The sequence below is a fragment of the Engraulis encrasicolus genome, chromosome 14, assembly GCF_034702125.1.
Source record: "Engraulis encrasicolus isolate BLACKSEA-1 chromosome 14, IST_EnEncr_1.0, whole genome shotgun sequence".
In the NCBI taxonomy this organism is placed as follows: Eukaryota; Metazoa; Chordata; class Actinopteri; order Clupeiformes; family Engraulidae; genus Engraulis; species Engraulis encrasicolus.
In genome coordinates, this window is record NC_085870.1 from 31,570,778 (window position 1) to 31,587,307 (window position 16,530).

The 16,530-nt window shown below is 44.1% G+C and overlaps 2 protein-coding genes across 3 annotated transcripts in view; one reads left to right on the forward strand and one right to left on the reverse strand.

The window, feature by feature from the left end:
• Positions 1-1,565, reverse strand: part of LOC134462404 (integrin alpha-5-like) — a 76,784-nt gene extending 75,219 nt beyond the window's left edge. For both annotated transcript variants that reach the window (XM_063215422.1, XM_063215421.1), the window contains exon 1: positions 1,165-1,565. In XM_063215422.1, the coding sequence (XP_063071492.1) occupies positions 1,165-1,415 (251 nt within the window). In that variant the 5' untranslated portion in view covers positions 1,416-1,565. The remainder of the gene's footprint in view (positions 1-1,164) is intronic.
• Positions 1,566-2,564: 999 nt separating this feature from the next.
• LOC134462405 (uncharacterized) lies at positions 2,565-10,818 on the forward strand. The gene is made up of 12 exons (XM_063215423.1): positions 2,565-2,648; positions 2,877-2,960; positions 3,216-3,329; positions 4,118-4,171; positions 4,927-4,998; positions 5,428-5,586; positions 6,443-6,658; positions 8,249-8,311; positions 8,781-8,993; positions 9,655-9,785; positions 9,927-10,076; positions 10,571-10,818. The coding sequence occupies exons 1-12, from the start codon at positions 2,634-2,636 to the stop codon at positions 10,599-10,601; spliced, it is 1,302 nt and encodes a 433-aa protein (XP_063071493.1). The 5' UTR covers positions 2,565-2,633; the 3' UTR covers positions 10,602-10,818.
• The last annotated feature ends 5,712 nt before the right edge of the window (positions 10,819-16,530 follow it).

Genomic DNA, 16,530 nt, shown 5'->3' on the forward strand with positions numbered 1-16,530 from the left:
GACATGATGGAGTAGTTAAACTCCCGGCCACAATTTCAGGGTGACAACACACTTACACACACACACTGACACACACACTGACACACACACAAACACACATTTATTTAATTTAATTAATGACAGCTTAATCTCATGGGCCTTGCGAGGGAATGGAAAAAACTAATACAAATCACAGAACCTATGAAATAATAAAAGAGAGAAAACATAGATAATTCAAGCTCCAAGAAAGAAGACACAGACAGAGAAGGATCACATTTAGCCCTAATAAAAACCCATGATTGCCCACTCAGTGACAGCAGTCACTGAGCGTGCCGAAAATAAACGCACGCTGTAGTGAAGTTCAAGGGAAGATGTGCGGCATTACGTCACATCGGGGCAGATGACCACAGGCCACATGAGCTCAAAACAGCAGAACTAGAACTAGGCAACATCGTGGCACACACACACACACGCACAGACACACGCACAGGCACAGGCACACACACACACACACACACACACACAATAAAGACAGGAGGTGTGTGTGTGTGTGTGTGTGTGTGTGTGTGTGTGTGTGTGTGTGTGTGTGTGTGTGTGTGTGTGTGTGTGTGTGTGTGTGTGTGTGTGTGTGTGTGTGTGTGTGGGTGTGTGTGTGTGATATGTACGCAAGAGTGGTTTAAAGTCTACTAAGTAGATAGATACACAGACAGACAGGCAAACAGACAGTCAGAAAGACAGACAGGCAGGCAGGCAGACAGGCAAGCAGACAGACAGACAGGACAGGTACCATTCAGTCACTGGTAAAAAACACACCTGTCAATCACAGGTCAAGTACAAGTACAGAGTAGATGGCTCAGAGATGAAAGAGACCATCCCATATTGACCCTTCCAAAACGTGTCTACACTCTGCCAAATTGTCCACCCGCACAGACATGATAAAATGTGTCATAGCCTGTAGGAAGAACAGGGTAAACTGGATTAAGGTGGGCGATCATAACATCTCTTTAAAAAAAAACATGATAGTTAATTCAATTCTGCATTGAGTGGGCTTACTGTGGAGACGACAGTCAACTGACTAAGGACCAAAATAGCAAGTTAAATGGCACAGCATCAGGGTACAACATCATACTGGCAATAGCCTAACGCAAAAGAACAGCGGGCGTGATAAACAGGAATAATTCAAACCTTGATGAGTTGTCGTCGTAGAATTCCACAGAATAACCAAAGTAGCTGCCCTCTGGTCCAGTGTAAACCACCCGCTCCTTCACATCCAGGTTAAAGCCCGTGCAGGCTGACGCCAAAGCCGCTATCCATACAATGAAATGCGCGCACAAGCGAAACTTTGGAAATCCTGTCGGAGAGGGAGACGTTGCGGAGTCCCGTCTGGATATTCTCGTCGAGCCCATCGCTCTAGGCCTATTGTATAGTTGTGACATGGGATAAGGTTTATGGTAGAAACGCAACACCAACAAGTTGTCCAGTTTGTATCGGTGGCGTTTTGTGCATGATTAAATCCGTTGAATCGATGCGCTTCTCTCGCTTCCCATTCGTATTCGCATCCCCGTCCCCTCTCCTCCTCAGCAGTCTGTTACTAAGAAGAGAGTAGAGGGAGTTACTAGTCAAAAAGTTATGAAGAGGAGGGGCTCTTCACCTATTAAACAAGAGGGGGCGTCGGTGAGAGGGAGAGAGTGCGCGCGAGAGAGGAGAGCGAATGAAAAAAGTCCCTATTTCTGACCCAAAACAGTCCACTGTTCCATAAAATATGTCACTAACAGATGATAGCACATCTGCGTAGAGCCAAAAATGCTTCTTAATGTGGTGATAGTTCCTATCAACCAAACAACTAAATGCGAAGGAGAAGGAGGTGGCCTCCACAACTGTTCAAAACACCCTATGCGTTAATTGTCCAGAGGGTCTTCGGGGAAATAGTTCAAATCAAAACCACCACACGGATGGACGGGACTCGTGTTCGCCTACACCAGGTCATATAAATTACCATAGAGACCTCAGGAAAGCATCCCAGCCTCCCTCCCTGTAGGCCTACAGTAAAAAAAATGAAGTGTTCATTCAACACTGTAGCAAAGGCTATTAACACGTTTTTAACTGTTGGGAGGCATTTCATTTTGGCATTAGTCTTACAGTCTAAGACGACCCCATCGCGCATTGCTCCAGAAGGAGGCAATGCTTGTCCCGTACAGCCAAACAAATAACCACGTGAAAAACATGTTCGTGTTTGATGGCAGGGTGACCCTACATAGCTGCTGTGTTCACCCTTTATGGAAAAAGCAGGCCAAGTAGCCTATGGGATCACCATGCCTATTGTTATTGAGGGGGGTCGGAAATAAAGTAAGGGTTAGTAGCCTATATGGTTTGCTCGGGACGTTTATATCATGTCTTCGCGGGGTGTGTGAAATGGCATGTTAAATATATTTCATCAAACGAGCATTTTACACTCATGTTCAATCAGCCACGAATGTACGCGGGCGCAGGGCCACTTGTTGCTTGGTGCAGGTGTTGGTCACTCGGGTACGTCAAAGAAGCCTTTTGGCTGACGTCATAATTGAAAGTCACCAACATTCTTACGCCGCGCACAGCAAACAACTTCAAAAACGATCACATGGAATCGGAAATGCTGATTTCTTTTTCACTGGCCTATGGATTTTAATATGGTGAGTTTGCAGTCCATTTCCGGTTATCCCCTTCTCTTTTCTTATTGATATGAATGCGACATTATTTGTTTTGAGTCAATTTGCCCAATTTTTTGTAGTTTTTACAGTTTACCATTGCATTGTTTAGACATGATGGCTGATGATCAACCGAGCATTGTAGCCTAGGCTAAAAAGGCTGCATGTGAAATTAATGGGTCAGCTTTATTGCACTACATGCTTTTTTTGTAGGCCGTTGACAGTGATTCCGAGCGAGATGATTTAACATCAACACCAGACATGGTTGATGTGCCCATTCTAGAAGACACTAAAGAGGTAATTGTACTGAGTAGGCCTATTGATACCTTTTTTCCACACCAAATAATACAAGGACAAATGACTTGCGCATTATAAAGAGTTTGAACTTCATCTTGAATGAAATGATAAAAAAATATACACATCAAGTTTCTTGTTTTATCACCACCACATAGCCCACTAGTAAACAGTTGTCATTTCAACTTGACTGCATTGCACAGTGCTCTATAATCACCTAAATTCAAAATGAGCATCATCCCTTTGCCCCCCATTCAGAGTAAGGCATCTCAGGAGCAGGATGACAGAGGGGATAAGGAGGAGAAGAAGGAGGAGGAAAAGGAGAATGGCTCAGAGGACCTTATCTCACCTGTGAGGTGTGGTAGTGACCAGGCAAGTGCATTGGTGTGGGGTCAGACATGACCAAATGCCATAGACCGTATAGAGCAGTGATTCTCAAACTGTGGGCCGGGCCCACTGGTAGGCCCTAAAGGTATTCCAAGTGGGCCTTGAAATAATGTTCTAAAAATCAAAATAATATTTTTGTGTGCTTAAAGGGACACTGTGCAGGAAATGGTCAAAAAAGGTACTGCAACTATGCTGCTCATTGAAACTGGGATGCCTATTGCCAAATTTGATCTTTACATGAAAGTTTACTAAGTAATAAACAAATATTTTCTAGTATGGTCCAAGTACAGTCATTTTTGCAGATAAAAAGGCTATTTTTGGAAATTCAAAATGGCGGACCATGGAGAAGATCCCCCTTTTCATGTATGAAAAGTACAATTTTTCCAGTCATAATGAATACTTAGAATTTGATGCTGGTGGTAAGTATTCATGAAAAAGGTAACATTAGTGAATGGGCAGCATGAATTCTGGAAATAAACAACTAAAAATATCACACAGTGTCCCTTTAACTGTTGATTCATTTGAGTTTTATAGTTTATTGGGTCAGAGGTGGGCCCCGAACATTTTGTGAAAATTTCAAGTGGGCCCCAAGTTGGAAAAGGTTGGGAACCCCTGGTATAGAGTTATATAGTGGAAGAAGGCTCTACTGTTCCTTGAGTACTACACTACTTAAATATTGCACATTTTTTAGGAATGCATGACTGTGCCTGTACATAGTATACATATTGTGCATTATACTTACTGTACATTGTTTCCCGTCCTCTGTTTAACAGGACATGCGCACACCACCTCTAAACTGCCGTCCAAGATCACGCATTGGACCTAAGGTGAGGAGGCATTTTGAAGGGGTGAATGACATGTAGAAAGCAATGGCTCCAGAGAGACACATCCAATAATGTCTACATTCACATAATGACTAATGGCTAACACTCACAATAACTTGTGTATTGATTGAGTGACCACTTAAAGAACAGGAACAACAAATACACTCCCTAGGAGAGTGTTACTTTTCACTACGTAGGAGAGTGTTACTTTTTCACTACGTAGGAGAGTGTTACTTTTTCTCTAATCCTAAGTCAACTATAGAGAGTGGAATTGAATACTCTTCAGAATTCTTTATGCCAAGAGAGGTGTCAAACTTAAATGAAACGAGGGCCAAAATCAAAATCTGGAACAAAGTCACGGGCCGAACTCAACAATTATTTTTAAAAATAGACAAAAATTGTGCATGCATGCACTCCATACTCATAGTTACATTTCACATACGCTCTTCCCCATCATATTTGTTCGTTAAAACGTGTCTGCACATCCTGTGACACAACACATTTCTTGTTCAAGTCATGTTACGCTATACACCGATGGTGTATGTGGGCCAACTTTAATACACATTTGAAATGATCTTGCGGGCCGCTTCAAATGGCTCTGCAGGCCAAATTTGGCCCCCGGGCCTGAGTTTGACATCCCTGCTTTATGCAGTCAGAGAATGGAATTGAACACTCTTGTGTGGTGTGTATATGGCCCTATCAGTGTTGAATTTATACTGACTAACACTAATTTACTATGTACCATATTTCCCCTAAAGGCCATCAGCACTGATATAGTTTACAGTACCTGTACGCCTAAGAGAAAGAAGACAGGACCAGGACCAAGACAGGTACACTGCTATGATATTGCACAATTTTAGTAATGCCTCTCTCCTTCCCATCTCCCAGCTTCACACAAGTCAATTCAAGTCAAGTCAAGTCAAGTCAGATTTTATTGTCAGTTTCCAATTGAAATTACGTTTCTCTGCCAGGACATAGGCACACACAGGACTGACATTTACAAACTGACATCAAAGTGCAAAACAGGACACTTAGTGTGTTACACTCTGTACATTTCAGGTGGGGTTGCAGGTATGACATCACGTTTGGGGAACTCTCCCAGGATTCTAAGGTTCTACATAGACTCCTATGAGCCTGCGGAACCCCCAACGTGATGTCATAATAGTACATTCTCTTAAAATGGTCAACCTGCAACCCCACCTTAAATTAATAAATTAATAACACTGAATTATTTACTGTGTACCATATTTCCCCTAAAGGTCATCAGCAGTGGTAAAGTCCTGTGTGCGGGTGAGGCTCTGGTGAATCAGGCACATAGTGTCCAAGAAACTTCCTGTCCCCTTGGATTGGATGCCTCACCACCACCAGCTGACAGCATGCTGACTAAGACTCCGGTGCAGCGCAAACCCGCGAAAGACGTAAGTGACCTACAGGTTGTGTACTATAAATGTATTCACATTTACAGTACGATAGGCTTTCTGTGTTTGTTCTATTCTACGGAGCCCACAAAGTTTCATAAAGGAAAAATAATCAAGCAAAACTATTGCGGGATCTCGCAAAACTATTACAAGATTTTGCAAAAATATTGCGGGATCTCACAAAAACTATTGCAAGATCTCGCAAAACATTGTTCATACCTTTTTCACTCCGACACTTCTTGATACAGCCATAGGGAGACTTGCGTAAGTTGCTCAGGGGAGCTGTCCATGCGCCTGGTGCTGAATGTTTTGCCCGTGGCGCGGAGCGTAGCCAGCGTACTACTGTCATAGACATTCATATCGGCCAAGGAACCTTGTAAACACAGCTCCAAAGATTAATCTGAAAGTTGTACTTGTGCAGTGGCTGTCCACTGTGAGGTGCTGAAATCCACAGTGCATTCTCCAAGTGAAACGCATTACTAGCGCTCAGCGTGGATTTAAACATTATATCACAGGGGGGTGCTTTGGGCTTGCATGCCCACCCACGGGGACCCTGGTTCGAGTCTGGACGGGGTCATTTCCCAATCCACTCCTATCTCTCTCTCCCAGTCATTTCCTGTCTACTCTCATACTATCCTGTAATAATAAAGGCAACCCCCCCCCCCCAAAAAAAAGACTATCACAGACTGTCTATGTCATGACAAGGAAATAAAAGCACACGTTTGGTGTTGCATTGTTTCAATAAAATTCTGCCATGTCTGAATTGTATTTCCATTGAAAATGGAGGGCAATAATACAAGAAAATAATACAAAATAGTTGAAGTGAAAGCATTCTTCATTCTTTCCCCTTCGCCAGCCCCTGCTGGAGCGTATGATGGACTGGAGCGTTCGCCAGCTCCTGATGCTGGAGCCAGCTGATGTGTACGTTGTAAGAGAGGCTGCGGTGGAAAATACCCTTCCCTTGAAAACCGTGAGCCCTCCTGAGACGAACACTGAATGTCCACTGAAGATCATCAGCGGTGGTGAAGTCTCTGGAACTGCTGCACCTAAGAGGATTAAGATCCCTAAACAGGTACCTTGTTCTGTGATGGGATAGGTTGAAAGGAAGGGATGGGTACTTGAAAGCACAGTTCAAAGTACATTGTTGAGGTAGCCTGGAGAATGTGTGTCTGTCAGGAGAACAGGCTACCTTCTTTACCACATTTCCATGAGATACAAAATACATCCCTCCACTAAGAGCCATTCACCTTCATTTTCATTTAACCAAAATTACCCATGCATTTTGAAGCCTGGGAAATCCCATGCTGCTTTGCACAACCGTTCCGATTTGAAAAGACAGCATGGAATCTATCCCTCAGTGAGGGTTCCCGATCATGGTCTCCAATCAGAGAGCAGGGAGGTGTGGAAAGGCGATGACTGCAGTTTGTCTGAATAGTTACAACCAGAGCCGTCTAATAAGAGTTACGTCACTCCCATAGACCTCAATGGTCCAATTTTTCCACAGTAATGGCGGCTCTCATGGAATCTCATGGAAAGTTTTACATGTAAATCACCATTGACTTTAGTTCCAATAGAAGTAGTTACTTAGTTCCAGGAGGTGGCCGTAGAACACCGAAAATGTGGTAAGGGTAAATGTAATTAGTTTGTACTTAATATTTGTTTGGTATGTAATGATTCTGTGTTAGTCTCCAGCGAACATAAAGGTTGCTGTTTAGAAATATTTTAATCTACGTGAATCCCATCACCAACCAACTTCCTGGTCCCCGGTTGACACAACTCTCTTATTAGACGGCTCTGTTTACAACTGGCACGATTGGCTATGAGCTACGTATGCCAAATGATACAAAGTCATGATGCCCAATAAACAGCTGCCATCAATGGCGAAAAGGAAGAATGATAGCGAAAAGGAAGAATGATGAAACAGCTGCCATCAATCGTAAACCATACACCCCTACAGGATTTACAGTAGGCAGGGCTCCTGACATTATCTCACTTGTGATTAGGTCTGGTAGTATCCATGCAAGTGCATTTGATGTGGGGTCAGAACTGTTCCTTGAAAAGACTAATGCAGTGCACTACTATTATTTTCAACGTTGCTGCACACTCACAGAAATGCCAGTCTGCCCATAGCCTGCCCGTAGTAGCCCTTCTCAATGCTTTTGCACTAGCGACCGCCTCTCCTAACCACAAGAGTGTGCGCTGTAATCACCTAAATTCAAAAGAAGCATCAAAAAAGTTCTGAGGTATATACAGACATACATTGTTTCTTGTCCTCTACTCTACAAGTGTCCCTGTCTGTTTTACAGGACATTAGATCCCCTGTGAACACCTGCGCTTAAACAACCCATGTCCTGAGAGACACATCCAATAATGTCTACATTCACATAATGACTAATGACTACACTCACAATAACTTGTGTGCAGTGTTGATTGAGTGAACGCTTAAAGAACAGGAGCAACAAACACACTCCGTAGGAGAGTGATACTTTTCCACTCATACTGATTCAACTATAGGGAGTGGAATTTAATACTCTTCAGAATTCTTTCTACACTTAGATAATAGAATTGAACACTCTAGTGTGGTGTGTATATGCCCCCCTACATCAGTGTTGAATTTATACTAACACTGAATAATCTATTGTGTATCATATTTCCCCAAAAGGTCATCACCAGAGACAGAGTGTATAGCAATGTTGAGCATACCAGGAAGAAGATCCCGAGACAGGTACACCAATATGATATTGCACAATTTTAGTAATGCATGCCTCTCTCTGCTTACTGTCTCCCTCCTGCACTTGCACTCTGGACATTTGAAACTTGTTGTACACTCAGAATATCCATCAGTCTGCCCTTCTTAATGCTTTAGCAATAGCAACCAACCCTCCTAGGGTGCATTCCAATATGCAGTATCCACTTGTGCTTGTGGCCTCGCCCCGCCTCATTGCACCGCCTCCGTGGAGAAAGCAATAACGTTTCCCAGCTGTCAGTCTAGCCACCACAATTTGATTTTCATTCACCATCCCAATTGGAAATGACAAAATGACATTAGAATTGTGCTTTTGCAAGATATTGAATTAATGCTCGGTCGTCAGTGACATCATCATGACGTCACAAGCAGGCAAGTAAGCAAGGAAGGACGGAAGTCTGCATATTGGAATCCACCCCTGACCTCTCTTTTGACATCTTCTCCACAGCTGACCCTCCCACCAAAGTTGCCGCCTCTGCCACCCATTCATCAGCCTATGGCATCCAGGCTGCCATCCTTGGACATGCCCATCCTGGCACCACAGCAGAGCATCGCCCCTTTGCCCCCCATTCAGAGCCAGGCAGCTCAGGAGCAGGAGGAGAAGAAGGAGGATGATATAGAGGACATTATCCCTCTCATGATTACGTCTGGTGGTAACCAGGCAAGTGCATTTGGTGTGGGGTCAGAAATTACCGAATGCCATAGACCGTATGGAGTTATATAGAGGAAGAAGGCTTAACTGTTCCTTGAAAAGACTACTGCAGTACTGTACACTACTGTAATAATGCACTTTTAGTAATACATGCCTCTCTCTCCTTCCTGTCTCCCTCCTTCACATTTATTACACTGCACCTTTCATATCCCTATTTTATTATTTTTATTACTCATTTTTCCCATTGCATTCGATTGAGGATACACTTTTAACTTCTAAGGGTTTTATTCTAATGTTGTTATTTATTTATTTATTTACTTCCTCTTGCTGTTTATTGCACATTCCTCTAGTATACTTGATATGGGATAGGCCTACTTAGTGCTATTCACTTCCCCTACCTAATGTACTTGCACAGCCAGCGGTTTTTGCACACAATTGCATTTGGTCAGAAGTTGAAGTAGTTTGTCCTGTCCTGTCCTATCCTGTCCTGCCTATTGTCATGTCATGTATGTTATATCTAGGTGTGTATTGTATGTGTTAAATCTTTGTTTTTATCATGTCATAGGCAATACAACCTGCCTGATGTGTACCTTACCTGCTGACAAAAAAAAATCCCCATTGGGGATAATAAAGTCTCTAACTAACTAACAACGTTGTCGTACACTCACAGGAGGAGAAGGAGGAGAAGGAGGAGGAGAAGGAGGAGGAAGTACCTGTTGTGTGCAGAGCAAACGCATGGTCTGCTGTCACTGAGGAGGTTGTCAACACCTCGAAAAAGCAGAGAAGCTCCAAGTGGAGGAGGTGAGGTTACCAGCATTGTGGAAAAAGAGCTGCATGGGATTTTCATTTCATTTAAAAAAAAAAGTGTAAAATTATATATATGTTAAAAAAGTCAGTGATAGATTGATTTAACTTATCTGAGGTATTTATGCTTGTTTTTAGGTTTTTCTGCTGCTTCAGAAGCAGTGCTAATGTCTTGGCTGCGGGTGAGACTCTGGTGGATCAAACACAGGATCAGGTGCAGGAACTCCCTGCAGGAATTCCCCTTGGACTGGACACCTCACCAAGACGGAGAAGCTTCAAGTGGAAAAGGTGGGGTTACCAGTTGGAGATGTTGGAGCTGAGATGGAGTTAATTTTGAAAATAGTGCAAAACTAGAAATTCACTCAGAGAGGAACTGTCAAGGAAGCTGTTTGATAGAAAAATTTGACACTGTTGCACCATTTTTTTAGGACTTTTATTTTTTTAAGTCTTTCTGGCTTCTTTTTGTGGAGTTAAAAACTGGAATATCAAAATTCATCCTGTATCACATTTACGGTTGCTGGGAGCATCTAGATTTCTAGGCTAGCAACGGTGAAGAATCTTGAATCACCACCAAAATTGTATCACTTGTTCCTTTGGTTGTTTCCAACACCTCCAAGAAGTGTCATCCAAATCCGTTCATGGGTTTTTGAGTTATCCTGCTGACAAACAGACAGACAAATCAATGCGACCGAAAACAGAATCTCCTTGGAGGAGGTAATAATTATAGAAAAGTCATTTACAGATTGATTTAACTTAACTATGCTATTTTTGCTTGTTTGTAGGTTTTTCTGCTGCTTCTCCCCGGTGGAGTAGAACCGCCACAACCTCAATGCCTTCTGCTACCACAACCACCTACGTCCCTATACCTTCCTAACCCTCATACCGTACCCCAGCCTAAAATTGTATGGTAACCTGCTAAAGGAGATTTTCTTTTTTTTCTCCATTTAAATTTTTATTATTTTTTCACAATTATATAACACAGACATAGACAAATACCTTCACATACACAATGCTAGAGGAGATTTTCAAGTTTATTGAACTGAAGACCTGGTAGCTGGCCTGAGAAATGTTCCTAAGTTCACAGAGAAAAGAACTTCAAGTTGGCTAAACTCAAAATCACAAGAACAGTAGACAATGCATCAAATTGTTCACTTAAATTCACTAGAAATAGGATCTGAACCGGCAATCTCTTTGTATGCTCACCACCTCCCAATACATTCAGCCACATGTCATGGTCAGTGTTAAATTAAACCATTTATATGTTGGGAGTTTTCCTGCCACTGCCCTTCAAGCCCTCCTTTCCCTAGAGGGCGCTGCACAACTGGAAACCAACAGCAAAAGTCGAAATGGCTTGCCACAGTAAAACAAAAGAGAGTAGATTTGAGTAAGATTATTCAAAGTCTGCCCAGCCAATGCAAAGGAGTGTGCTGAAGTTCAGTCTCCTGAGGGGCGTTGCCCCCAGAGGAGCATCTTGCCACCAGGCAAGGCAGGCAGCCGCTTGTGCCCCCCAAGCACATGGATAGTGAATAACAGCTCACACTTTACTACAGTAGTGGCAATTTTGTTTCAAATGTTCATTCCTTTGAATTTTCGCTTGGGGCCCCACCTGACCCTAGAATCGCCTCTGGTTGCCCCTTCTTCTCTTTCTGTGGCATTTGGCGACGGCTTGCAAAAGATGTGCACTGCCACCATCTACAGTGCTAAGGGAACTCCATTTCCCTTATTCTCCACCTACAGCCGCCAAAGGTCTCCGAACGGCAGCTTTCCTAAAGGGTCGTTCACATCAAATGGATCCAGGAAATTCACAGGCTTGAATCATCTTACTCAAATCAACTCTCTGTGGTAAAACCCTTCCCTGGCTTACCACAAGCTCTCTCTGTCTGTTTACCTCCGAGGGTGAACACGCTGCCTTCCACACAGCGACCGTTTACGTAAACTCTTCCTGAACAAAGCCGGTTTGTTATTTTAGCCGGATACGAACAGTAGACCACTTTGTTAATTGATGCAGCTGTAAATTTGACCTCCTTTGCAAAGCTACGACACTGTAGAAAACTGTGTTTTTCGTCCAAAGTCCAGGAACAGTTGGCTTGCTGAAAGACTCCTCCGAACCGGCTCCGACCCACCCGCTCATCGTGACATCTTCGAACACCGTTGACGATTCAACCAGGATACGCAGATCGGTACACCGACAGAGTCTTATCCTGAAGATGCATCCTCTGAACGTGGACCCAGACTTCTCTACACCTTCCGTTTCAGACCTCCGCGACCTCCATGACAACCACCGAGCACTGGGGCTTTCTCAACAAACAGTAGGCACTATCTATGGTCAATGGTAGTTTTACTGAGTTCGATTGCGATATGTGTGTTCTTGATTTAAGCATTACACTGTTCATGTGTACACATTGTGCAGATGCACCATGCGTATCTATTTGTTTGGTTAGTATCTCTCTCATTCATTTCCTCTCTGTGTTAGTGTAGTGCATGCCTCTGGCTAACCCTTAACTGGTCCCTTGGCAAGATGAGTTGCATGCAGACATGATTAGAAATGTTACCCAACGTGTACATTACACAACGTTCAGTACTCTCTTGTCCAATCTGGACCAAGTCGTATTGCGAACGGCATCAAGCGCACAAACCTCCTCTGTCATCTCATTCTGCCGGCTCCGAGGAGTCCGCTAGCTAGCTCCTTCAATGGCACGCCAGTCCATCATAGCTAGCTAGTTTCCATTCATACTGGGATCAGGCACCATTCCCCGTTAGCATAAGCTACCTCACATTCTCTCCACACACTGTTCTCTCTCTCCCCCCTCTCTCTCTCACTCTGTTTGATGCTCATATGCTTGATTAGCACACCACCCGTCCAAACAGGCACACTGCTGGGCCCGCTAAGCTTGTTGCTACCCAGCACAGGCTATCCTAGAATACTCTCTGGTTACTATCAAGCCATAAGCTATCGTTTACGTAGCCAAAGGGCTACTTCCTCATCTCTGTTTATCTCTTTCCCTCTCTCTCTCTCTCTCTCTCTCTCTCTCTCTCTCTCTCTCTCTCTCTCTCTCTCTCTCTCTCTCTAACCCATGGAAGAGTTTGAGCTAGTAACAGAATCTTCAAAACGTTTTTGTATGCTTATTGGCCCGTGAGTGTATCACACTCTAACCGCCATTACTCTACTTGCTACTCAGCTACTGGCTAAACTATTGTCTTCAGTTTCTGTAGCTAGCGCCTCCCCCTTTGTTTACATATCTTAACCCCACATGGCAAACGCCATCTTGTTGCCTTAGCAACCATATGCACACGGGGTGTCAGGCGTCCCCGTCTGGCAACCCTTCAGAGGTTCAACACTTTAAAGGGACACTGTGTGAGATTTTTAGTTGTTTATTTCCAGAATTCATGCTGCCCATTCACTAATGTTACATTTTTTATGAATACTTACCACCAGCATCAAATTCTAAGTATTCATTATGACTGGAAAAATTGCACTTTTCATACATGAAAGAGGGATCTTCTCCATGGTCCGCCATTTTGAATTTCCAAAAATTCCAAAAATGTACTTGTAAATGTACTTTATTACTTAGTAAACTTTCATGTAAATATCAAATTTGGTAATAGACAGCCCAGTTTCAATGAGCAGCATAGTTGCAGTACACAGGAGGAAGAAGAGAACTCGCACACCAAGGGTTGCCGATGCAGGAAAGGTGTTTTAATCCATCAACTTAAACAAAAATAAAATAAAGTGCTACCAAGTGGGGGTGCAAACGTTTCGGTCCTCAGACCTTCATCAGTGCAAAACCGATCGGTTTTGCACTGATGAAGGTCTGAGGACCGAAACGTTTGCACCCCCACTTGGTAGCACTTTATTTTATTTTTGTTTAAGTTGATGGATTAAAACACCTTTCCTGCATCGGCAACCCTTGGTGTGCGAGTTCTCTTCTTCCTCCTGTGTTCTACAATACCTAGAACCCACGCACCCGCAAGGCCTGGAGTAATTGGCGCGACACCCTTCCTGACCTAACAGCATAGTTGCAGTACCTTTTTTGACCATTTCCTGCACAGTGTCCCTTTAAACAAACTGTTCTGGACAGATAAGTCCCTACAAGACTGTCATGTTGCTAACGAGTTTGGCGTTGCAATCTCAGCTAGCACCGATGGTTTCCCTCTTAAGCTGGTCATCGCCAAAGACCAGCAACTTCCCAGCTCCCAAGCTTTCTTCCAACCTCTCAAACTGTTCTTGGAGCTTGAGTTAGCTGTATACGGTAACATACTACTCGGAGTGAGTCACCGTTCAGCTTACCTCTTGGCGTAACACCTGATGCAATGTGATCTCACAGTCCCAGCGCGTCAGCTTTTATGACTCCTGCTAGACAAAACGTTCCATGACTTTGAGCTCACCATTCCAGTCATCTGTGAACTTCCACCATCGGACACCCACTCCGACCACCTGGAACATTTCTTGGTCACTTTCCCTTTTCACATGGTTTGCATTGGACCCTCCGGACACACTTCTGAACAAGCACATTGTCACGAACGAAACCAACACGCCAAAGCACACGCTGATGTATGTTCTTCCCACGCAAATGAGCAACACTGTTCTTACAACCAATGTTACAGATTCAGCTTTAGGTGAATCGCACCCAGGCTTTGAACATGAAGTTCCACAACAGCTTGAACAAGCTAACAGCCTGACCATGAACAACCCAAAACAACTGCTCTGTGAGCTGCCTTTCCACCTTAACCGCACAAATACACCTAGCGCAACGCGATTGAAGCAACAGAGCAATACAAGCGATGACTACAGTATGTCCGTTACAAGCAGAAGGCAAAGCATTCAAACATTCCCATTGGCTGTGGTCACTGACCTCTATACAGTCATTGGCTGTTGCGGCTGGTCGCCGAACCGCGTCATAGAAAGTTGAAAGGATTTCAACTTCAAACTGTCGCTCTCGTCGCGCAAATCGCCTCTTGTCTCCACAATCGCTTTTGTCGCGCGACTCAATACAAAGTCAATTTCTTCCGTTTCTCGTCTCGCTCTTGTCGTGCTAGGTATATTTGTGCGGTAAAGCAGTCTTGTCACGGGACTCTAATGACTGTAGAGCCACCAACCTCCCTGCTGGACTATCCCAACGGTTGTGAACGCCCCACCGATGTTCATGCGGCAACATAAAACCCAGTTAGCCGCCTGCGATTCAATTCAGGAAAGGTTGAACATGCTGCTGGACCCTCATGGAGTGTAATTCGACTTACAGTGCCCTCTTGTGGCCTGTCTTGGAACCAAATGGCCTTGAAACCAAGTGCCCTTTCTGTAGGAGCACATAGGGTTTTCACACCTTTAAGTGAACCAAACTCAGTCCTCTTTAAGTGGACCAAAAACCGAACCGACAGCAAAAGGACTCAGTTCTGGTTTTGTTCATATTGTGAGTGCATTACAAAAAGAACTGGCTGATCTTTCCGGCCCTGGTAGGCTTTTATTGTGTGTCCCTCTTCTTTTTTATCACACCGGGTCCTCTAGAGCCCTCCTTAAGTGACTACACCTGGTCACAAGTGAAACTTGTCAGAACTCATAAGCAAACCGAACCGAGACCACATCAACCAAGGTCTCAGGACGGTTCGCTTCCGAGGAGTCTGGGTACGCTTTGGAGCGTTCACATATGCAGCAAGAATGCTGAGTCACTACTCTGAGTTCGCTTAGGCGGCTGAAAGGGACCAGGTGTGAAAACCCTGACAGCCGAGGTGGCCCATAATCTATCTGGACCAACAACATGCCAAAGTAAAGGACGCCAAGTTCTTCTCCACTACTGATGTGGCAAGCATCTTCCGTATCATGCGGGTCAATCCCGCAGAACAGCACAAGCTGGCCTTTTCTTTTGTAAACCGACTGAAGTTCCACCGATGTACGTTTGGCTACTCCAACCCCCAACCCACTGAAATCAAGATACTCTTCTCATGTGTATCAAATCACAATCGGGTAGGTCAAACACCATCCAGGCCATCCAAGCCTCGTCCAAGGAATTACAGAGCCGCCAATTTTTTGAGGACCATACCAAGAGCGCATGACCTCTAAACAAACTTCTTTGGAAGGACCAATCCTTCCTTTGTGGTAGCGCTCAAAGACGCACAGCTGAAGTTTTGCTCTGCTCCCTGTCTGGCATACCCAGACAGTGACAAACATTTCTTCTTGGGAGTCTAGCTTTTCCAACCACTGCCCAAGCGCTGCATTTGCACAGTGTTACAGCAATTTTTTGCCGTCCCTCATCTACCGACTTTTTGGTGAATCTGGTGACTTTTAAAAACGTGCCTTTTCAGTGAAAACAATAATTGTTTTTCAACATAATTGTAACTAACGGCATCAGCCATCAGCCACGTTTCCCACGGTTAAGCAGGGCTGCAGATTTAAAAAGGAGCTAGCACTGCCCATTTGTATTATGAATGCAGGCATGTGGGCATGTTCTCTACGGATCAGCGTGCCATGCGTACATACTTGACGTCATCTAGCGACTTTTCAGCCTGCCAATAGCGACTTTAGCTGTTTTTTTTTGCAACACTGCTCTCACAACAGTACGACACTGAAGTGAAGTACGTGAGACCGAAATGAGACCGTCCTCTTCCATCTCAACCACCTGTGTGTGTGTGTGTGTGTGTTTGTGTCTGTGTTAAAGCTCTGAAGGGTGGCCAGATGACCAGGGGCGCCTGGCGGCTCTACACTCAGGTGCATATGATTGCTAAGGCAACAACATGTTGTCCGCCATGG

Excerpts from the sequence above, each read along its gene's own strand:
- LOC134462405 (XM_063215423.1), top strand. Across the intron at positions 4,172-4,926 it reads GATCACGCATTGGACCTAAG|GCCATCAGCACTGATATAGT; the intron begins GTGAGGAGGCAT and ends TTTCCCCTAAAG. Across the intron at positions 4,999-5,427 it reads CAGGACCAGGACCAAGACAG|GTCATCAGCAGTGGTAAAGT; the intron begins GTACACTGCTAT and ends TTTCCCCTAAAG.